We start from the raw sequence: 25526 nt of genomic DNA, 5'->3' as shown, positions 1-25526 counted from the left end.
AGGATTTTTTAATACCCACATGATATTAATAATTATTATGTCTATAGTTATAGCCCATATTATTTGCCCATGGTGGCTTAAGCGTTGGACTATCACGCCGTGGGTCCCAGGTTCGAATCCTGGGTCTGAAAAGTACACATATTGTTTTTCAATTTGTGTGAGTCAGGGTATGGACCTAATAGGTTGAGCAAGTGGCTGACATCCATTTCTCGTAAAAAACAAAATCTGTTAATACAAACCTTTACTCTGTGGAGGCCCATATGATACTATTAGGATCGGACATGGTCGGTAAAAAAGTTATAGCAGTTTAATCTTTCCATCGTTAATTGTTTCAGCATTTACTTGGTGGAATTCTATTTTATAAAATTATAATATAGAGTATTTTTTCAATTATACAGATGTTTTTAAAGTCGATAAGTATTTCTGTAACACCATTATCAAGACTAGTGTAATGGTGTCATAACATATCGACCTAAAAAATATGCTGTAAAATTCAATATATTTTTTTCAGTTCCAGTTTGCATTTATTCTGTAATAATAAATAATACATGATTATTGAAAATATTAATTATTTAATGCTTTGATTCCGATTTGACTTGAGCATTTAAAACATGTTTCCAAATAAGTTTTATATTTCTATGTAGGTAGTCCTATATTGTACACTATAGGGGGTGTAGTTTTTAATTATTTAGTCAACTACCCCTGTTATTATCTTATATTCAGACGGTTGCTTGTGTATGTGATATGCGATATTGTATGGGCAGTGTTGAAGGAAAACACGAGTTGGTATTTTATATCGTTTATATGGTACAAATAGAATAGTTTTTATTACACGGTAGGAAGCATGATGTTATAATTATATTATAAAGGTTTATCACTATTTTAACTTGATAATTTGGAAAAGGGCTGGGCGCCCTTGTAACATTTTTATAGATTGAAGGTCATTAGACATGTGTCATTTCTGACTCGCCATTGTCTATGCCCTAAACATGAGCATAGACAATGGCGTACTACAACACACTACCATATTTCATTTTGAGATTATATCAGTTTATTTTCTATTTCAGACATTCCATGGTACCACAGAATTTTACTAAACAAGACTTTTAAGATTCTATTTGTCTTGGCCATATTTGCGATAATTCTCCCACCCATAGTATTCTACTTCTTGTATGAAAATATACATATAGCCGCTTCGGTAACTGATGGATTTTCCGTAGGAACCTGCGGTCATAACGAAACGCACAGAGTAAAATGTAGCATAGAAAATGCTACGTTAGAAGAATGCGGTACAAGCTGTTGCTACGATGAAAAAAATAACTTTTGCTATCATTACATGCCATCAAGATTTTCATATATTTCCCGAAACGGATGGAATGAAACGTTAGATATGACACCCAGAATACCAATTACGCCATACAATTCAACAAAGAATCTACCAATATTACGATTACACATTGAAGAAATAAGTGATTCGCATTTAAAAATTGTTGTTTACGATCCGTCAAAACAGCAATTTGAAATTGGAGGTTTAATTGAAAATAAGAAATATTATTATAAAATGTTTTATCCGGAAGTATTTATTGAAGTATATTCAGCGGATGTGGTAAAGAATATAACAAAGCCTCTTTTAACAACAGTCAGAGGTCCACTAATTGCTTCTAAAAATATCTGGGAATGGAGTTTCCACATGGGAGATGAAGTTGTATATGGAATGGGCGACTTAATAATGAAGTCAAACAATCATAAGTTAATATACAATAATAATGGGACTTCTACCACGATACCTTTTATAATGTCTCAAAGAAACGGAACCTTTAGTGGACTGTTGGTCGAGCAGGATGGTCCTCTGCAGATTAATGTCACTGAATCCAAAGTGGTTAGCGTGAAAAGTTTGTCTGGTGACTCGATCACCGTTCATTACTTCTATGGGCCTAGACCAGAAGAAGTCACGCAGCAGCTAATTGGACTTATCGGAAAAAGGGATGTTCCACCGTACTGGGCGTTAGGGGTGCATTTTTGCAGGTATTTCTTTTTCATATTATAAAATATGTTCTTGCACCCAAACCTAACCTAACATAAACTATATTTCAGGAATTTTATTCGTAAGCGATAAAATAATAAATTATTTGTGGAGAATATGGAACAGTAGCATGTAGTTATGTACGGTTCATTTAAATCATAAAGTCTCAGTTTATAATTAAATATATGTTAAAAAAGAATTATGTGAATTTATCACGTACGGATACAAATCTATCCTACGTTTTTTTGTTATAAAAATTGTAATTCCGGCAAGGGTGTAAAGACGCATAATATTTAATTCTGCTATTATATAAGTAAGTATACAGTTACATATTTATCAAAATTTTGCCTATATGGTGGCGTGAGTCAGATACATAAATTTATATGGTCGAGTTGGTTGGAACAAACACCTAACCTAATCGATAATATTAGGTTAAATTCTAATGAAATTAACTTTTTATGGTAAATGCACACTGGTGAGTGCGTATAGTGTCCGAAGATGCCGAAAGGCAAAAGCCGGCTCACAAAAAACGATTTAAATAGAACAGTACAAAACTAAAATCTATTCTAACATAAATTAAAATTCTATCAAGTAAGTACACTCAGTCGAAAGTCGTAATATGATATTATGTTAATTTAATTACGGAAATCGACTTTTCAGGATTGTATTAAGATCATAATTATTACCTAATATATTTTTTTTATTCGGGTGGTGTAAATAGTTGTATATTAAATTTTCATATATTCTACGGAAGTATGTACATCTATCTTTTTACAACGTTTTTATAAGCTCGTATTCTTGTTTGTCCGGTGGTTGTTTGTCCAGTACAAATCTTGCAATCGATTTTTAACTAACTTCCCGACTAGCTAGACATTTGAAACTTTTAGAATATATCAGAACACGATGCCAATGCATTCTTTTAATACTTTTAGCCATCTTTAAGCAGAATTGAATTAATTTTCAGTTAATTCTGTTTTGTATGGAAAGTTATTTCAGATTATTAGGTAAGTATATAGGATCTAGGATAGGTCAGAAAGTTTTTTTTTAAAAGACTATTATTGGTTACTAAGGTAGTCCAAGCAGCTAAATTAATAATATATACGTGCGTTACTATGGAAATCAAAATGAAATTTCAAAATGTTATTTCAGTATTCTATATTTCTTTGTTTGTTTGTTTTTTATTTACTTCATATCAAGTACAAGTTTGAGCATATTGAGCATAATAATTCAACGAAAAATTTAAAAATGTTGTATATAAAAAGTTCTTTTTATCTTGTAATTATTTATTATATTGTAGATTAAATATGGGAGAAAATTATGTCAGTATTATTATTATTATTATAGGTACATACATAAATTTTGAAAACACTTCTGTGGAAATATATTGAAACCAATAGAAAAAATATTTTTGAAAAAAGTAAGACAACCCGCAGGAATCGAACCTGCATCTCGGGTTTCGCGCCCACGCACATAGACGACTATAATTTTAACTAATGGCCCTTATAATTCCGAGAGATGCAGGTTCCTGCGGGGTGTCTTCTTTCTTCTTACTTCTTTCAAAAAGATTTTTTCTATTGGTTTTAATATATTTTCTCTGAAGTGTTTTCAAAAATTATGTATGTTCAATAATTATCATTTTACATTCTTAAATCATGTGAATTATTCGTTGAATAAAAAAAAATAATTAATAAAAAATATTATAATACCTACTACGAGCTCAATTCTAAAAATTTACTAAACCACTTTTAAAACAATCTCATACTTCTTAGTCATCTATTCTTTCATTCTTTTAAATATATTTCCAGGAGCGAAGCAGAGAAAACGAATGTGACATGGATGATGGAAAGATTTGTAAACTTTACTGAGCTTTCTAGTGCTGCAAACATCCCTTACGACTCGGATTGCGTCAGTGACGATTTATTTCAATACATCAATTTTGATTTGAATAACACTGAAATATCATCTATTTTGGAAGAAGTCGGCAATCTCCAAGCAAGTCATAGACATTTTGTCCCAACACTGAGGCCACATGTAAGCTTATCCCGTTTATTTTTATGACACTGTTTCAACAACAAAATATAATATCACTATATTATCGTTTTTTATAGGATTTATTTGGAATTTTATAAATAATTCCAACATTAATGATTACAAAATGTAAATTAAATTGTCAAATTTATATATTTCTTTCACGTGGATTCCATTTAATGCGGTGATATAAGATATAACTTAATATGGTTTTAATTGAATACTATTTACTATTGTTAATGCACGCTGGGGTGGGAGTCTATCCATGTACATAAATGATATAATTATAATCTTAATAAACTATTTTTTTTATTTAACGAATAAGACACAAGGTTTCAGAATATAACATTCTATAGAATACTGAATAATATGCATAATTTGAAAACATCTCACGCATATACACACTAGAAAAAATCATCTTAATTATCTATGGTAAAACATACTGGCGCGAATCCAGCAGATACAGGTTCAAGTCCCGTTGGGCGTCCTATTTTACCACGTTTTTCTTTGCTTTTATTCTTGTTTGTCCGGTGGTTGTTTATCCAGTACAAATCTTGCAATCTATTTTTAACTAATTTCCCGACTAGCTAGACATTTGAAACTTTTAGAATATATCAGAACACGATGCCAATGCATTCTTTTAATACTTTTAGCCATCTTTAAGTAGAATTTAATTCATGTTCAGTTAATTCTGCTTTGTATGAAAAGATATTTCGGGAGAAATCCGTAATGCAATACACTATAATTGGTTGCTAAGGAGGTGGTCCTAGCAACTAAATTATTATTATATACTTGCGTTACTATGGAAATCAAAATGACATTTCAGTATTCTATATTTGTTTGTTGCAAAATAGTAAAAAAATGATTTGTTGACAATAATTGCCTTATTTGTCCTAAATTATTAATACATAGAATTGTCAAGGTTATATTATGATTCAACAGAAAATTTAAAAACGTGGTATATAAAAAGTTTTTTTTATCCTGTAATTATTTTTCTACATAGACGATTTTTTCTAGTGTGTATAAATATGCATGAGATGTTTTCAAATTATATATATTCAATAATATAATCTATTAAAAGTAAAGTAAAATATGTAAATGCAATTTCCAAGTACTGGTGTATTTTTGAATACTACTGCGATGAATAAAAGGGAGGATTCAGTATCTTTCTGTAAGTTAAATACTTAAACAAATCATTTGTTTATGTAATCTTGATCATGTTATTATAGCTGATTTCGTTATCAACTTTACTAATAAATCAACCCATACAATTTAATATAATTGATATTATCATTTTGTTTACTCCAAAGGTACTGAATACGATATAATATTATTACATGTAATACTTAGGGATATAATTGAAAAAGCCACTCACGTAAGATGGCTTTGACTAACTTAACATGACGCGCTCTCTAATACTACCTATTCATCGGCATTCATTCTTCTCATTCCCTAACTGACGGCGCCGGCATCCCAAGTCCCTACATTAATTTACTAATTGAGTAGGTATGGAGCAAAAAGATTTCACTCCATATTTTTAATGCACAAAAGTCATTTTTTGAAATATGTTTAAATTAGACCAAATATTCGTATTTTTTTAAATTATTAAATAATGGTCAAATTAGCTCAGTAGGTACATTAAATTAATACATATATATTAATGTACCTAAATCATCATCATCAGGGGCACGACAGCCCGGTAGGGGTCCTGGCCTCCTCGAACAGCTCCCTCCACCTGTCCCTATCCAGTGTGGTCATTTTCCAATTCGGTACCCCCAGAATACGGCAGTCACTGGCAGCTCCATCCAACCAGCGAATCTTTGGCCTCACTCTTCTTCTACGCCCTATTGGATTGCTAGACATCACTTTCGTCATTCATACGGTGCACATGACCTAGCCTTCGCAGTCTCCCAATCTTAATTGATTGAACTGCGCTGCAATCTTCGTACAGCCCGTAGAGCTCAGCATTATATCTTCTCCTCCAATTGGTGCCGTCCCTGATCGGTCCAAATATACGGCGGAGAATTTTTCTTTCAAATATGTTAATGTCCAGGTTTCCGATGCGTAGGTGAGCACTGGCTTTACAAGGGTCTTGTAAAGAGTGTTTTTAGTTCGGCGAGATAGTATGCGGTACTTAAAATGACTTAACAGGCCAAAGTAGCATTTATTCGCAGACATGATTCTCTTGTTGATTTCTTCTGTAATATCATTATGTCGAGTTACTAGAGATCCAAGGTATATGAAACTGTCGACCGTATCAAACTTGTATGCACAAATATCTAACTATGGTGCGCCTTATAATGTACCTAAACCTCTCAAAAATTTATTATTATTTTTCAATGTGTCAGTGATATGAGTGAGTGAGTGGAGAGTGGTTGTGGAGGAGGCCAAATCCCACCCCGGGATGTAGCGCCGTGGAAGAAAGAAGAAGTGTCAGTGATAGAAGCCTACTCAATAATTGAACAATATATTTTTATTTTTGTAACAATATTGCAGATAAAATTCACCAACGAAAGCGAAATCCTAAAATCAGCAATTGATGAAGGAATTCTATTCCTCAATGCTAAAGATGGTGCGCCCGTAGAAGGGATTGTGGATGGGGAAGTAGTTTACTTTCCTGATTATTCTTTGGGACAGACAGCAATTTGGATGAAAAACAATTGGCCATTTGAAAATATTTCTGATTCGTTTCTTCTGAAAGATAATTGGCCGAGAAACGATAACCGTTCCGATGTTAATTGCACAGTTGTATTACCGTATGTCACAAAGGTTTGTTTTACAAATTTATTTTATCAAATATGAAATAAGTATTACCTTTTCCGTTATGTAGGTTAGGTATAATAAATTATGGTTCAACTAGATATTATGATCGGAAGCTTTGATTGTGTCAACGTACCTATTGATATCAAATATCATAATGCCTAAATCCCCCATCAAAAATCCTCCAATCGACAGAGTTGGGAATATAATGATATTTTTGTATTTGTAAATGAGTCAAGGCTAGACCAGGATACACAGCGAAACAAACAAAAAGAAAGTACCGTTATCTGTTTCTGGGCGGACGAAGGGTCGAGAGTAGGTACGGCCAGTCGGTAACCTACCCTTGAGCCTTGAACGTTGCCTCTAAATACGATTTGCCACCTTTTCGCGCCAAAGCATGCGTTTATAAATGTTATAAATAATTTAATTGTTACTTGTCAAGCGAAATATACCTACTTACGTAGTACTTAATGTCCCTGAATCAGTGTTTTTAATAAGTGGAAAAGCGTAAATCAACATACTACGTAAATCCATACCCATCACTATATGTCATATTCCGTAGGTATGTAGGTACTTATGGTTTTTTTATAATCTTATGCTTACCTCTTATTTTCATAATATATTTTTTAAATAATTCTTCTCATAAAAAAAATCCCCAGTAAAAAGTAAAATCCCTGCCCAGAAAAAATCTAAAAAGTATTTATTTTCTACCATTTTTTTAAAACTCGTATACTTAGGTAAATTATTATATTTTAAATTACAGGAAATAAATACAACATTCTGCATGTCGATACCATGGAATTCAATCAACAACCCTTTGAAAAACAATACATATCATATGGATACGCATAATACTTACGGAATGCATCATGCATCAGTTGTCAAGAGTTCTGTAAACGCTTTTAATAATATAACTGAAAATAAAGTGACCAATAATTTTATAATATCTTCGAGCCAGTTTATTACAAGCAGCGTAGGTAACCATATGCAGAATGTCACCACAACCTGGGAAACTTTGAAGCTTTTATTTAGAAAAGCCGTTGGACGTTCAATATCAGGATCTTTAATTCAAAGTATTCCTGTTTGTGGAGACACAAAATTGTTCGACGCCGACAAGATGGAGGATATTTGCATCAAATGGTACTTGGCATCCGTGACTCTGCCCATATTCCGAGTGATGTCGATGAATACATCCAGAGATCCATTTTCATTTAGTGGATATGCCAAAAATGCAATGAAAAGTGCCATTCTCTTGCGTTACACCCTCCTACCATATTATTATAGATACCTGAGTGAAAACAGACCACTTATGCGTCCGATGTTTTATGACTTTTATAATGATAATAAGACTTTATTGTTAGAAGATCAATACATGGTAGGAGACGCTGTGCTAGTTGCGCCAGGTTTTAACCCTCATCAACCCACCATGCATGTTTATATTCCTGCAAACGAGACGTTCTACAATTTTTGGGGTGGGGATCAGTATTTTGCCGGTGAAAATGGGACGTTATTTGAAATGTCTACTGCAGAAACAGAATTACTCATGATGTTAAGGGGAGGACATATTATTGCTATTCAAGAGGTGAGTGAAAAAGTTTAGATATTATTTGACATATTATTCTTTTTAAGAAGTTGCAGATAGCCGTAGGCTAGTAACAATGAATACTTATTCCTGTATAATGATTTAACATTCACTTAACAAATATTTACTACATTAATACTTTGGACGCGGAAGACGCACACGGTGCGTAATGACCAGGCGGCCGATCGATGTAATTAACGTGCATTTTAAAGGGGGCAATTAAAATCTCATTATCTATTCAGCAGCGAAAGCGTTAATATGTAAAAGCTACAGATATTTCAGAATAATTTAATATGATAGTATTTAAATCGTAACATAAAGCCCTGAGGTAACCTTCGAATGGATGACTGAAAATCGAGCAAGATTTTTTTGTAAGGGTTAGGTGTATTTAAAATCAGAAGTTATCATATTGTGTAGTAGTGTTTTTATTTAAGCACAGGATTTGAATTAGATATATTAAATATTAATAATATATTGATGAAAAACGGGTGGACAAAATGAAAGCTCTCAAGAAAAATCATTTTAGGTAAAATAATGCACTAATGACTAATAATAATAGAATTACAATAAATTAGTCGGATAAAATAAAAAAAGTGTCGGCCGACTAACTTATTTATTTTATTATTATATATTTGTTTTCATTGAAATAAGACCACACTTCGCAGATGGTGTTGGTTAGTTTTCAAAATTCAATTAAACCTTACAAAACCAAGCCATAATAGATAATAGTCAAAAAAAATACTCGTCTATCTATAAAATATCTAAAAGTATGCAATTAAATCATACATAACTTTGAATATTTTATAGATACAATAATATTTTTTATCTATTACAGTTTCAGTGCTCGAAATGGAAAATTTCACGAACAGGAACGCTGTATAATTTTCCGAAACTAAGTACTTATGCTAATCCTTTCTTTACGTACGTACGTACTTTTGATATAAAAATGCAACAATAAACTTTAAACTTCTTACGTGGATCTATATTGGGCAGGTTGGTAAGGATTGTCAGCGCCGCAGGCGAAATAATCTTGTTTTAACAAAGTATACCGTCAAAAATTGTATTATTCTTTATTTTTACTTTATCTACCACTATAACCAGTGCATGATACCTCTACCACCACTCGTCACTGATTATAACTAACTGTCTCATTTGGGATAGATAAGTTTGTAATTAATTAGTCATAACAAACAACATATCCACATAAGTACCTTATAGATTCAAATTAAAAAATTTTTACGTACTTATAGAAAATTTTACAAATTCCATTTAAATACGAGCACAGAATATCAAACATCAAGAAATAGTATTAAAATAGTGTTTAAAAAATAAAGAAATAGTATTAGAAAAAACAGTAAGTGCCTACCTATACCAAGAATTTATAAAATAGCGTTCACATAAACTCGTTCTCACGCAGGTGGAATATACGATTATCCGAAGCGATTTGGTTGAACATAGTTATTTCCTGCCCAATTATCATTAGCAATTATTGCACCTTGGCAGAACAAACAACTTAGATTATCAAGAAAGTTATAAAATAATATATAATAAAATCAATACTAAGTACCAATAATGGCAGAGTTCTCATTTGTACTGGGTAGATATAAGTTGGAAAAAGTACGTAGCCTAAATACCTAGCTCTCTTTTTAACTTTCAGAATACAGTATGTAAGCATACGTCTTAAGAAATCAATCGGATAAAACCATGGATAGTATCCACTATCCACACAGCTTTAAAGGATTCTCAAAGATTTATTTTGAACCTTCTCCACTATAAGGGGCATAAGGCCGTACCTACATCTAATAAAAGTTTCAAGTCATCCAAACAACGTAAACATAGCATTATTTGTAATTAAATTACCAATGGTGTGTCATTTTCATTTATATAAGATAAAACATGACGGAAGGTGAAACTCAGGTTGCGTAGCGCGATTCTTATAGAATAATATAAAATTGTCATTAATTAGTACCTACTATATTCAACATTATAAGGACTTATATTGTATTGTATGCATGTTATGTTACAATGGTGATGCTTTGGTTACCATTATTGTAATATACATCTACCACCGTATTTATTTAATAATCTATGACTAACACCACCTAAAATAATTAGATGTCCGCACTGGACACATAGGTACCTAATTTGTTAGTACCTACTTATTCTAAACGATTCAATCTATGTTGTTTGTCCTTCCCTTCTCACATTATTATTGCCATGGAAATGATAATAGGTACCTACATACAATACAGATATTATGATAGTCGTACATTTTTATTAAAGGATATTCCTATATTTTTTTTAAACAAATTTTTTTTTTTTTTTTCGACCATGTCCGATCCTGATAGGATCATATGGGCCTCCACAGAGTGGAGGTTTGTATTGACAGATTTTGTTTTTTACGAGAAATGGATGTCAGCCACTTGCTCAACCTATTAGGTCCATACCCTGACACACACAAAATTGAAAAACAATTTTTGTACTTGCCAGACCCAGGATTCGAACCTGGGACCCACGGCTTTGTAGTCCAACGCTTATGCCGCGCGGCCACCGTGGGCGTTTACAAAATTTACAATTAAAACAAATTTACAAACAAAAATTAAGTAAAAGTTCTCTCCACACTACCTATGTATTATTTCTATTATTTTTAAAGTCACAAACTACAATGCATGTAATAATAATTGTAATACAATAGGAACGTCCCAAATAAATAAACTCTGCAGAAGGCTATTCAATATTTTCTGCCCAAACCATCAATGGCCCAAACACATTTTTGTAGAAAAAATCATTCATTATTCATTGTGAAAATTGGGGTTTACGACTTATCATAAATATTTTTTTAACACAAGTCAAGTTGTTGAGATGATAATAATTATTGAATCACAGAACAGATGTTGCCACTGTATTGTCCACCGGAAAGAATTCCTAATGTTTTAGCAGATTTACACGAAGTACCTACTACGTAATTAAGCCTTCATTATTTTTATAAATATCCACAAAATTATCAAATTGTGCGTGTGGCCAGAATTATCTTAAATCAGTTTGGATACCAGCGACAATAGTATATAGGTATATATGTAATAATATAATTATGTAAAAATGGCGAATTTGTATCCCACAGGAAAGTACTTACTTATTAAAAACGATAATTGTAAGGGTGATTATCCACTTAGTGTTACGAAGAAAAAGCGAATTAAACATAATAGACTTTTTAAAATATTATATTATAAAGCCTATTATAAGGAAAGTATTCATCCACAGGTAATTAATAAATAAATGTCAAAGGTTAAAAATTCTCCTCCTGTAATAGTATTTTGGTTAATTCGCCATTTTTACAATACACCGACGATATAAAGGTATTCGTATCGCCTGCTGAGAATTTTAGCTAACTTTTAAGAGAACAAATTGTTATTAAAAAAAATGTTCAACACAAAGTTAAAATTAAAACACAAAACTTACCAGAAGCAACAAAATTCACTTACAAAAAAGTATACTCATCATGACCTATGGCAAATAAATGAATGAATGTAGTAGTTATATCACAAGATTTATTGTACTATAGTCGCAATTCAACAATAATGTAAATTACAAAACAAATGTAAACATCGTAAAAAGAGGGGTTTACGACACGTCATAAGCTTTTTTTAACAAAAGTTAATTGTTGAGATGAATACCATCTGTTGCCACTTCAATGGTTATTGGAGTGAATTCCTAATGTAATGTAATGTGGTTTTAGCAGATTTACACGAATTACCTACTACTTTATTATACCTTCATTATTTTTATAAATAACCACTCAATATCATTTTTTAAATGATCAAATTGTGTAGGTATGTGGCCAGCGTTACGTTACCTGCGACAAAATATTTTTCAATAGTTTCGGTTAACACGTTTCGCCTGATGACATTTTTGACCAACTTTTAGAACAATTTTTTATTAAAAAATCAAGTTAAACACACAGTTAAAATTAAAACACAAAACTTACTAAAATGTAGCAAAAAACACCAAACTAATAATATAAACAATTTTGTTTAGAAACGTATTTATATCTTAAATAATACAAAATATTTTAAAAGGCAACTAATAGGAATATTATAGCGGATTGCACGAGTCAAATTATCAAACTTTTTTGTACTAATTTAACCATCGAAAACACAATTCATTCACCCGAAAATAAATGGCGAAGTAATAATTTTTGTCACTCCGAATAAAATAATATAATAAATTAGTAGGTAAGTAAATTAACAATGCGTAAGTCAAAGGCAAGATTGTATTGAGATTTGAAATGTTTCATCCTTTAGAAATTATTAAACAATGTATACCTACTGTGACACCCCCGTATGGTCCCCATTTGGGGATGTCTTTGTGTATCTGGAGACGCCCGAATCGGTATCAAAGCCAGCAAATAATAAAGCGCTGATTACGAAATTAAATAATAATAAAAGAGCCCAGCCGGCAATGCCGTAAATTTAATATAACCGTTGGAGATGTTGCAACGTCGCTTTTTTTTCGCCAACGGCGCTCGTTGGAAAAAAACCAAAAAATGGCGCTCAGAACGCTGCAAGCAGCTAAATCGAGGACGCGTACATTTCGCCCTCCGTAGAATAAAATTATTAAAAAATGTAACCATATAGTATATTAACGTAAATAAACTCGCCGCTTTCCATCATAATTCCGGTGTATCAATTATTTACCTCCAAATCCTAAAACGCAGACGATAAACCAGAAAACAAAACAAAAAGTGACAGTTGAAAAATTCACACACACACGCAAAATGGAGGGAAGTGATACTACTTTATTTTTTAAGAGTTTTCAAATAGTGTCAGCAAGGCACATTTTTTTGGGTAATAAAGTAATTTACGCTTGCAGCTGGTTGTTTCTTGTTATTTAGACAATGCATTTAGGCATGGACATATCGACACAAAATAAGAAGGTTGAAAGAAATTTAGGGATGTCATAATTTTTATTTTTAACCCTTGCACGCCCGGCATAACATAACTTCGTTAATTTTTAATTTTGAGAAAAACTTTAAAAGATACATTCATATATAATTATCTCAATCTAACGAACCGCAACGCAATTTTAAATGAATCCACGAGCCGGAACGGTATATTTTGGAATTCCACGAACCACAACGGCGCTCCGGTGCGTTCCTGTCCATTCCGAGCGCTGTACAGTTTGGTTTAGGCAGGATATAATGAATTAAAAAAAATGAACGAAAAATATGTGTAATAATATGTATTCTTAATCCAACGAAAACAGATAAGTATGACCGAAAAATTGTGCACAATTTTGTCGCATCGCCCAAAATACACCAACACTGTTATGGTTTGGTTAGGCAGGATTTATTTGATTTTTAAAATCTAACCAATACCATCTGTAAATTGTAGTCTTAGTTCAAACGATTAACAAAGTTTAATGTGCGCTATTTATGGCGGATCTGAACAGCCTACCTCCACCCATCACTATTGCTATGCGCATTAAGTGAAGTTCTGTTGATGATTGTATTCGCTCACTCCCAGTCGTAATATGAGATAATCCTAAGTGAACACTGAATCTCCTAAAAATGTTGCTTTTATTTTAGAATCCACAAATGACTGCCGAAGAAACGCGTCTTGTCTCCAACTATACAGTTATCGTTGGCATCAAATGCGATGAAGAAGTAAATCAAACCTGCTCAGCCAACGGCGCCCTGTTCATAGCCAATGATACTTACTGGGAATTCGATGCCACAGACGAGAAATTGATAATCAACCCGAACCTCTTGACTTCTCGTCAGCACATCTGCAGGACTTCACCTGATGATGTTATTGTATCATCCAGCATTATTGACAAAATTAAAATATACGGTCTGAATGAAACTTTAAATAACTTTGAGAATTTTTTTATAAAAAGTGGCATGAATGTTGATCTGTGCGAGCTCGGCGATATGGATACAATTACATTTACTTATAAAACGTAAATAATATATTGAAATAATAATAAATCTACCTAGCACAATAAAATAGTTTATTATAATATAAGTATGTACATATATTTACCGCATGTAACAGAAGTGAAACTTTTTATTTTTCTCATCATTCTCGGAAACAAAGGGGCGCAACAACCCGGTGTGGGTCCTGGCCTCCTCCAACAGCTCCCTCCACCTGTCCCTATCCAGTGTGGCCGCTTTCCAATTCGGTACCCCCAGAATACGGCAGTCACTGGCAGCTCCATCCAACCAGCTAATCGATGGATTGCTGGACATCACTCTCTTTGCCGGTTCATTGTCATTCATACGGTGCATATGACCTAGCCTTCGCAGTCTCCCAATCTTAATTGATTGAACTGCGCTGCAATATTCGTACAGCTTGTAGAGCTCAGCATTATATCTTCTCCTCCAATTGGTGCCGTCCCTGATCGGTCCAAATATACGGCGGAGAATTTTTCTTTCAAAGATGTTAATGTCCAGGTTTCCGATGCGTAGGTGAGCACTGGCTTTACAAGGGTCTTGTAAAGAGTGTTTTTAGTTTGGCGAGATATTATGCGGGATTTAAAATGTCTTAACAGGCTTTCAGCGAATAAATGCTACTTTGGCCTGTTACAGTAATTAATTTGTAACGTGTTTTAAAAAGTTTCACTCGAATGGAATTCAAAATATTATATTATGTTAAGTTTATGAATGTTTATACTTTAATTTAATACATATTATTATAATATTTATTAGTATGATGGCACATAGTTTTTATTATTTAATAATTATACACGATAACTTACCAGTATGTACTTGGAAATAAATACGTTATTTTTATAGGAAAACGGAATTAGCTGAAAACAATGTCACGATAAGTGGGAAGCTTCTTAAACGTTTGTACCTACAATAATTTTACTACGCTGTTTGTATAATTTTCGATACACGCTCTGCCAGCGTAATATTTTTTTACTTACCTTTGGAATATTATGACCTATATATTTAAATTTTCTCCAATTTTGGATTAATTGTATCTTATTAACAACCAATTTGATTACATTTTTGCATAAATAAAATATCAAAAAATATTCTAATAGCCCATTTAAATATTTATTTGATACGCTTTATTGTGGAGTATTTTCTTATTTTAATTAAACAATATTCGCTTTATCATAATATATATCGCTCCACTAAATAGAATAATTATTGGTAGCCATATTATATCATTATTAAAAACCGTTAAAAAATATATGACACAATGGAGGTCTAAATCTACAGAGTTAATCTACCGCACTGTGTACAGCAGTGGTTTCCAAACTTTATGTTAAAAAAATCTTATCTTGGCGCTTCCCCCCTTTATTTCATTAAATAATACAGACACCTTTTTAAATAGCCAAACTACTATGTACTACTTAATACATCAAAGAAAAAAACTTAATTAAGTAGGTACCTGCTTACCAATAAAAATAAACAATATTTTACTGAGTACTTTTATTATATTTATTTTTAAATTAATTTGTTTTTCATGCGATGGATGTGCTTGTTTCTTAGCACAAAGTGCTCTTTTTCTACTAAACGGGGTCGATATTTGGATGTCATTGCAGCTAATGCAGACAACTCCGTTTCGCATAAAAATATGATGTTACGAATCGTATAGCTATAGCAGTAGATACCTACTTTACTTACAACTTGCATTGCTTTTCTTGACAAAGTATTATATTATTTCTTCACTTCGATTCAATCGAGATTGAAATAGGGTTTTTGTTTCAATGCATTATTGGATGATAATTCTATCATTTTTTTCCTTTTCAATAGTAGTCAATCCAAATTCATCATCGTTCATTGACAAATGGTTTCTATCATAGGCCCCACATCCTAGAGCGAGTCCCCAGATTAAAATCTTTGGTGGGCCCACCTACCTATCGCTGAGGTTGAGGGAAGTGTGGTGCTCTAAAGCAGTAGCGCACCCAGGGGGGGGGGGCAGGGGGCCTTGGCCCCCCTCCAAAATATGAAAATCATCAGAATGATTTTACACATTGAAATTGAAAGCCAATAAACTATACCTTGGGCTTAGACAAACAACACGGAAAAAAATGATTTGTAATTCTCCAGCACCCTTTTTAGTAAAATTTCTTAGATTTTATTTTCTAACACAAAAATTTCGAAACACTGATGTCAGGTTTTTTTTAGAAACCCGTTCCCTAATGAAATTCTCGGTGTCCACCCGAATTCTGGAGTGGTATAGGTCTCTAGCCTGGGGACCCGGGCTGTGGGGGGTCGGCGTGTCAGGTTGATCAGATAAGTGAGATAAACATACATCATAAATTATCTTTAATAGAAAAAGTCGCCTGCGGCGCTGTTACACTTCATGACTATGAACATTTTAAATTATATAATTCTCCAATATATTTTCAGATTATTATATTGTGTTGATACTCGACAGCTCCATTATTAAAGTAGATGTATTGAAAATCGCCAATAATTCACTGTATAAGTACCCTCAATTTGAACTAAAACACAATTTGAAAAACGTTAATGTAGTGTTTCACACTGTCTTTAATCTAAGCGGTGGATAGGGGGCCCGTCAAATACTCTAACCCAGTGGTCGGCAAACTCATTAGTCAATAGAGACAAATATCAACAGTACAACGATTGAGATTTCTTTTGAGAGCCAAATTTCTTAAACTGAAATTATATGCGTAGGTAGTAAGTAGGTACACTGCTAATTTACTTAATATACTTTGGTTAAAGTTTTAAGTTCTTATTAAATTATAGGTAGGTACACTGAATAAAACTGAATATCATACATAATAATGATCTTATTTATTAATAAAAATTAAATTGTAAGTCAGGTATCCATAAAATTGAATCATGACAATGACTGACAAACTCAATGTGAATAATGGCCTTGCATCTCCTTGTAAAGTTTGGGTAAGTCAGGTTCGTATGTTGTTGATTTAATTTTAAGCACGATTCCAGGTTCTCATCAATAAATCGATTTCTCAATTTACTCTTGATTTCCTCTCTTGGAAATCTTTTTACTTACCACAAAACTTGCAATATTAACATTGTTGAAAGATTTTATTCAGTACCTAATTAAATACAGAATTTTATTTTTCTTGACTCTTCTCCTCAACTGCTTTCTTCCTTGCATCATCGACAGAATATTTAGCGCAAAATTACGAGTTTTTAGTTGTAGTATCTCTCTAAATTTGAATGCGCTAACTTTTCCCGACACATAAATAAAGGTCGGTAAGCCATTTAAGTTTTGAATAAACGCTAAGTCTCGGTATATTCAACATTACATTTACGGTTATCCTCTTCTATTTTCTTTGCTTCTTCTTTGTAGCCATGTCAAATATGGCAGAGAGCATCTGTGGAAGAGCCGCACTCAAGGGGCCAAAGAGCCGCAGTTTGCCGACCACTGCCCTAGCCTGAGGGCCCGTTTCAGGATGTGTGGGCCATGGTGTAGGTACACCGAGTGCATAGACAAAAGACCGACAAACGAGATATTAGGCTGTGTTGTATTGAGTAGGTTGTGTATAATTTAAAAGCAATAATACTTTTTTTGTCCATTTTCAATTAATATTTTGGAACCTCAATATTAAAAAACCAAAAATCTGCGATAAACATTCGGCGAAAAGAACGACTACACCCACTACGGTGGTGGTGTAAATCAAAAGAACATTTTTTTCGGTGGAATTCGGCATAAATATTGTAGATCTCTAGACTAGTGTTCCCCAAACTTTCGACATCTGTGTACCCCTTCTATAATTTTCGTAACACTGAGTAATCCTCGTCAAAGAAAAATGCATATAAGTACTTTAATAACAATCAAAATATATTCCTTTTGTAGTACATAAACAAAATAATAATAAACGAATAATAAGATTCATTCATAATAAAATATAAATAAAAGTTATATTTAAAAAAATAACATTCATTATAAACCATGAGAAGGATGAAATTATTTATGTTGAAACGACAGATCATCATAATTTGGTTCCCTGGTTATTAATTTTAATCTGAGATGCGGTTACACACCCAAAGGCTGTTCCTTTTTTTGACTTAATGTCTACAAATGCTGAAAAGCAACTTCACATAGATATGGAGTTGAAAAAGGCAATGTTTTTCAGGAATTTCTCTGTTAAAACTGGATACACATGTTGAATTTGCAACCTAAATAATGTTTAAGTACACTCCTTATATTTATTTTGCAAGAATCCGTCTGAAGCTAATAATTCCAACAATTGCTCTTCTTCCGCATGCGATAAACCTTCTAGCATGGATGTTGTATTAATGCTTGTTGCACCAGGCGTAGCCATAACCCGGTGAAGCGCGTACCCCCACCAAACTCTTCCCGTACCCCAGGGGGTATGCGTACCACACTTTGGGAAACACTGCTCTTGGCCAAGCGGGTAGCACAGCCGATAATGAAGTAATGTTTAAGCATACTAGGTACACATGGCTACCATGGTCGCTGTTCACTTCCAATCCGCCAGTCGCTGATAACACGCTCAACGGTTACCGCCACTATGCCTCCAATTTAATAAAAACTAGGAGAAACTGTACAAATATATCGCCGTGTATTGTAAAATTATGTAAAAATATTTATATGAAGAAGAAAAAGAGCCTATGGGACTAATTTCTATTCTCCTCCTTCGCCCCCCCCCCCCCCCAATAATAAATCCCGGGTGCGCCACTGCTCTAAAGTAGTGTTTCCTAAATTATACACGGGAGTTATCATTTAAGTAGACTTATCATCATATAGGTATCACATCAAATTGCGAAGCCCAACTACATATTTAAAATATTTAATAGTCTTAAAATAAAGTAGCGCCGCAGGTAACTTTTTTAAAACTATTAGATTACATGTGTGATGAATGTTATGCCCGGGCCCCAGGTTCTTTATAAACTATGCATTTGCAAACTGCAAACCTGTGGCTATATTTGTGTTAAACTTTTCGCACCTCCCTTTGCAACACTCCGCGCCTCCCAGTTTGGAAATCGCTGCTGTACAGTATAATATTATTATGATTATATTACGAGTATATTCAATGAAGAATATTTCTCAAATCTTGTGTGCAATAATAAATAATAATGTCTTTATTGTTACTTCAATATTAAAAAAAAATATGTTTAATGTGTTTCACTGTTATTTCACAATGGAAATAATATGTATTATCTAAAAACTAATAATATTTATTATTTGAAAAGTCAAAAATAAACTTAACAATTTAAAGAACCTTGAAGCAGAAACTTGAGAAAATTTTAATTTGATAAAATATTCCATCTTATTGTTATATAGGTATTAAGTACATTTAACTTTGATTTTACAAAAAAATGTTTTTCTTTTTTTAGAGACATATTTTTTATGAATTAAAATACTGTAAAATGTAGATTATCAAAAATGTCTCAAATTGCAAACTTTGTATTTTTCCGCCAGATGCCTCTGGTAGGTGGAGTATACAACGGAACGTCCAATAAAATTTACAGAGCTTTCCCATAACTACAAAAATAATACATCGGTTTAAATAATTTATTACTTCAGAAAGTAAAATAACATCCATCTACGTTTCTCTATTTTCTTTAAAAAATATTATTCAGTTGAGTTTTCGAGTGTAAATTATTGTTTTCAATTGATTATTAATTAAATTGATAACCGTGACAATATCCATAAATTGTAATAATAAATAATTAATTACCGATACATTATGCTTGTATATTATATACTACTGCCATCTATGATTCATCTGTAAAAGTTATGCCACGTAACCTTAATAATGTTAACGTAGCATTCTATTTTACTTTTCATTAACAACAGATGGTTCCTGTTCATATTTATAGTCAATGAAAGAATAATATATTTTGTAAAAATAAAATAATAATATTAATAATAAATAATATGTTATATTATTATGTAATTGGCAATTGTCTATTTTTTTTTCTCATTTATTTTAGTCCATGTCAGTTCCTTAGCACTTTATGGAGATTGCGCTTTGTCTCCAAGAAATGCTCTTGATTTTCAGTTTTATAATAATATAATACTATTATTAAGTAAGGCCTTTGTACGTTTTAGTTAAGTAAGTAGGTACGACATAATATATATAATAATGTTGTAAGTACAGACTTCAAACATTATGGTAGATATTAGGAATTCATTTTATGTTATGAATAGATTCAAAATGTGAATAAGCTCTCAAAGATAATACAGTATAAACTCTGTACTAAGCTGAATTTCTACAAACACTTACTATGACACTATTTACTGGTTTCTAGGTACTTAGGAACAAGGTACAATAATAATATTCTGAAAGCGTGTCGTGAGTTAGTAAGGAATATAATCCCGAGCCAAATTTTTGAACTCGGGATTTCGGGATTACAATTTGACGATCCCGGGATTGGCATTTTTTTGATAGTTGATATTTAATTTCTATATACTTATCCAAAAAAACATTGATAAGATCGGTCAAAAATAAATCTAGTATAATTAAATTTATAATAGTATATTTAAAATAGTAAAGTACCTAAATCATGATGTAATATGGCCATTGATATACTACTGGATGAATCATATGCTTCTTAAAATGACGCCCGATTTTCAGCGAGTCGGCCTTTGTTAAAACTTACTGAGTAAGCCCGGTCTAGCTTGCATCTTACTCTAACTAATAGTCAGCGCATGACGACTTGCTCTGTCTGTTTTGCGTTGCAGCCACCCTTAGGTTCACTATTCCAAGAACGCAAATTTAGTTTTACAGCCAGGGCAATACGGGTGAAATTCGGGAATCCATGTTAACGGTCTTAACGCATTATACCTACAAGGAAATATTATAAGACGATATTCGTTATATCTTTTGTGGTACGTTTTTAAAATGACACTTGTATGGGAACTGCTCATCTAGTAGTATATCAATGAATATGGCTTTTCTGATTCTTAAATCTAATTAATCAGCCAAATATGAAACTGTCGTAAAACGCATGAGATCATGCGGAATCACTTTGTTAAAAGTGCGAAGCATAGTTTTTTTCCAATCTTTCTCGTTTTTATTAATTTATGTGAAAAAATAAAATGAATTGGCAACACATGGAAATCATCAAACTTTATTCAAACCCAGTTTATTTCTAATGTAGTTATATGTTATTAAAAGTATTTTTTCTGTTATATTTTTCTTTTTATTTTATTTTCCATAAAAAATTGATAAAAAAATCAATCCCGAAAGTTTCGGGATTATGTTTACCAATCCCGGATTCATAGGTATCGAAAATAGTTCGGGATCCCGGGATTGGAATCCCTAGTCGTGAGATACCTACCTACACCTGCCAAAAAAATATAGAACTGTTGGAACTATTTTATATTTTAATAAAATACAAAATAGCGGCCACCGATAAAGATCAACTATTTATTATGCCTTTCTATTCTACTGTAATCAATTTTAGTTCCTGAACATTTATTGCCGTCATATCAAAAGCCAAAAGGTGTCATCTCTTAGGCCCGTTTCAGACGGGACACCGGTCTCGCGCTCGATATAATATAGGAGGTCTTTTTATTCGAATAAATGGGCCTTTGTATTATGTTTATGAACACCCCAGAGCTAATGAGTCAACGCGTGTCTTTTCCGTTGGGCGCTACATTCTCAAGCCGCCAAACGCGAAATTATGCTTTGACTCATTAGCTTGGAGCATTTATAAGCATAGTACAAAGGCCCTTTTATTCGAATACAAAGGCCTCCTATATTATATCAAGCGGGACACCGGTGTCCCTCCTGAAACAGGCATTAAGGATCAAATTCCATGGAACCCTAAAGAGGCCATAATCATTATCGCGCTGGCTCTGTGAAATATGAACCGAGTTTAATACGAGACATAGCAATTTATAGCCCATAAGACAATATGTTATAGTCACTCTTTGACAACTTTTGACATCAAAGTTGAGTAGAGTCGTTTAGCCATTATTATAAATATAAATTCCTACATTTCTATTAATTCTAGAAGCAGACCGAATAAAACCTAGCATCAGTATGAGTATAATGAGTATGACTATTATGAGTTATATGACTATTATGTTATGAGTTATATCAGTGCTCCGCAACCTTTTCTCACCCATGGCACACCAAATGTCTTCTCAGAATTCCACGGCACACCACACGTAAAACAAAGTATACACCAAAACATGGACCCCACAACCGGAAGGAGGACCCCAAGCCAAGATTTTTGAGGGCTACCTATCGCTAAGGTTGAAGACAGTATGATGCTCTAAAATAGCATTTTTCAAATGGTGTTCGAGGAAAAATTAATGGTATTGATTGTATGTTTAACGTTTTTTTGTATTTATTAATACATCTACTTGAATTATATCGGGTTAAGAATAATTTTATTATTTGTTGAGTATTGGCATAATAATAATAAATTGTATCATACAATCGCATGTTTTAAAATATTAGTACCAGCATAGTAAAATAGCGCCCTTTTTACTATTAGATCACATTTGTAATTAGGGTTTATTTCACTTATCTGGTTGACCTCCCACGCCGGCCCGCCTCTCAGCCTCGGTTCTCAGGCTAGAGCCCTGTTGCCCCCTCTTGTGGGGGCTATGCACTGAAATTACATTCATTTTTGTTTTTTTATGTAATAAATAATTAAATATAGGTACAAACAACATAGCACACGACGAAGTACTAAATCTACATATTTGTATTACCAATATATGAGATAAAAAAAGGTTTAACAAATTTATACAAACAACTTCAAATAACAGCACAATTACATTTTACTGGATTCCTTCACACATTGGAATTCTGGGGAACGAGAACGCAGATAACCTTGCAAAAACAGCAACTCTTGAGAGGAGCATTGATAAACTCCCCATACCGTATACAGACTCTTTTGAAACATTCAAGAAAATAGCCAAAACTGAAATATATTAAAAGATAGTTTATTAAAAGAACAAGGTCTAACAAAAGGGAAAAAGTACTTTCAAAGTTATAACAATTCTGAAACCAAACCATGGTATACCAATAAAATGCTAAATAGGGAAACAATAATTGTCACAATCAATCGCTGAAGAGTGGACCATTATAATCTTGCCTCATCCCTGGCTTGCTTGGGTATAATAAATAACCCTGGGTGCCGGTGCGGAAGTGAGACTGAAGATGTTAACCACGTTGTTTGGCAATGTTCTCTGTATGATACCCAGAGACAGCGGCTTCTTAAAGATTTAAGTATACAAAAGTACCAGGTCACCACCCAGTCAAGGCGTTCCAGTGTGTCCAAATGTTTCTGAGTGAGTGTGGCCTACAAGTTTAAACTGGTTTTGTTCTTTTTCTTTTTGTTTTCCTCTCCTGTAAATTTGTATTGTAATAACTGTATGAGTAATTATTGTAATAATATGTATTAATAGTGTATGTTAAAAAGTAAAGCTAAATAAGACTCAATTGAGACTTCGGAGCTTAATAAAAAAATATATATATTTATATATATATATATATATATATATATATATATATATATATAATAGCCAATGGAACATCGGCGAACTTCAGTTTTAGCGTCCCGTCGTTTTCTCAATTCAATAAATTCCTCTCGAATTTATAGGGAAAGCGCTTCTATAGAATTGGTTGCAGAATGGTTTCGAATCCAGTCGTATTGATTGTAGGAAAGTAATGATGAAATTTCTTTTGCAGCAAAGTAAAATGTTTTTGAGATGGATCCAAAATTATGTGCTTGTTTTCAATGGTGGTCTGGTAGGTCCTTTGGTACATTTGTAGAGATCCTTGTTTTAACTCAGGGGGGGGCAAACTTTTTGGATGGAGGGCCAAATTCAAGAATTCAAAATGAGCGGCGGGCCGCAAGTAAAATACCATTTTTAGATATACACTATTTATTATCACGAAAAATAAACATTACACAAAAATTAATGAGAAGAATGAAACTGTTGTACATTTTTTAACATTTTCTTAAATTCAGGTGTTGATTATGGAGTTGTTATTCTCAAAACTGCTTGTAAAAGGGTATCGGAGATATTTGATTGTAAAGATTTTTTTTTGGAAGTTCATGATCGAAAATGTTTGTTCACATATATAGGTTGATCCTAAAATAACGAACATTTTTCTTGCATAATCTTTAAGTTGGTCGAATTTGTCTGAATTAAAGGCATTGTAAAATTTGGAGATTTCTTCACGACGATGCAAGTCTCTTAAATCAGTGTCACACTGCAGGGCCCCGATTTCCTAACTATCATCTCGTGTGACACCAGACGACATGACGTAATTGCCGCCCGCTCGAGCGTGTATTGGCTGACATCACAATTACGTCATGTCGTCTGGTGCCACACGAGACGATAGTTAGGAAATCGGGCCCCAGATCAATAATCTCAAGTTGTAGCTCTGTCGGTGCACTATCAATAACTATTGAAAATGGTTCGCGTACTATTGCTAAACTTGTCTCAATTTTTCAGAAGTCATCAAATCTTTGTGAAAAATCGTCATTCAGAGCTTTAATAATTTTACCATATTCTTCAAATTTATATTCTGGTATATTCAGCAACTTCAAAGTTGGAAAGTGGTCCACGTTGTTATTCGATATTTGGCGGAGGAATAACTTGAGTTTTAATTGAAATCCATTCAAACTTTTTACCATATCGGGCATATATTTTTTTCCTTGCAACGCGGAGTCAAAAGTATTTAAATGTGTCACGATGTTCAACGTAGAAAATAGTGGTTACATAGTGTGAGACGAGACACAAGGAAGACGTACTGAGATAATACATTTACAAAACAACAAATCCTTCAAATTTTAATCTATTGTCAATATTTTTTTTTAAATTATGAAAAAGTTATTCGTAATCAGAAGTACAATTAATGATGGCGGGCCGCAAAAAAATACCCGCCGCAGTTTGCCCACCCCTGTTTTAACTTCTACTTTATCATAGCACGTCAATATATTTTCATTCTGACCTTCCATTGTTTTGGTGCAGGTGCTCAATTATATTACCAGCCATGTACGAAAATTTGACTATTAAGTAAATATTGTATTATATAAAAAAAAATATTTGTATTTCTTTTAGCAATGGGCCGCGGCACACCTTGCATCGTCTCACGGCACACCGGTTGCGGAGCGTTGAGTTATATAATTCAAAATTAAAAACAATCATCATACAAGTAAAATAAAAATTGAATGATTGGTAA

General features: G+C 32.9%; 1 protein-coding gene across 1 annotated transcript in view; it reads left to right on the top strand.

Moving 5' to 3' along the window:
- LOC147072628 (neutral alpha-glucosidase C-like) overlaps positions 1-25526 on the top strand; it is a 103125-nt gene that overhangs the window by 17010 nt on the left and 60589 nt on the right. The window contains exons 3-7 of the mRNA XM_085946248.1: positions 1068-2025; positions 3829-4054; positions 6548-6807; positions 7766-8393; positions 13978-14205. Of these exons, the coding sequence (XP_085802374.1) occupies positions 1068-2025; positions 3829-4054; positions 6548-6807; positions 7766-8393; positions 13978-14205 (2300 nt within the window). The remainder of the gene's footprint in view (positions 1-1067; positions 2026-3828; positions 4055-6547; positions 6808-7765; positions 8394-13977; positions 14206-25526) is intronic.

Source organism: Rhyacophila brunnea, unplaced genomic scaffold, assembly GCF_057557595.1.
Source record: "Rhyacophila brunnea isolate RB1 unplaced genomic scaffold, BYU_Rbru_1.0 scaffold_19, whole genome shotgun sequence".
Lineage (NCBI taxonomy): Eukaryota > Metazoa > Arthropoda > Insecta > Trichoptera > Rhyacophilidae > Rhyacophila > Rhyacophila brunnea.
This window is presented reverse-complemented; position numbering and strand designations above follow the sequence as displayed.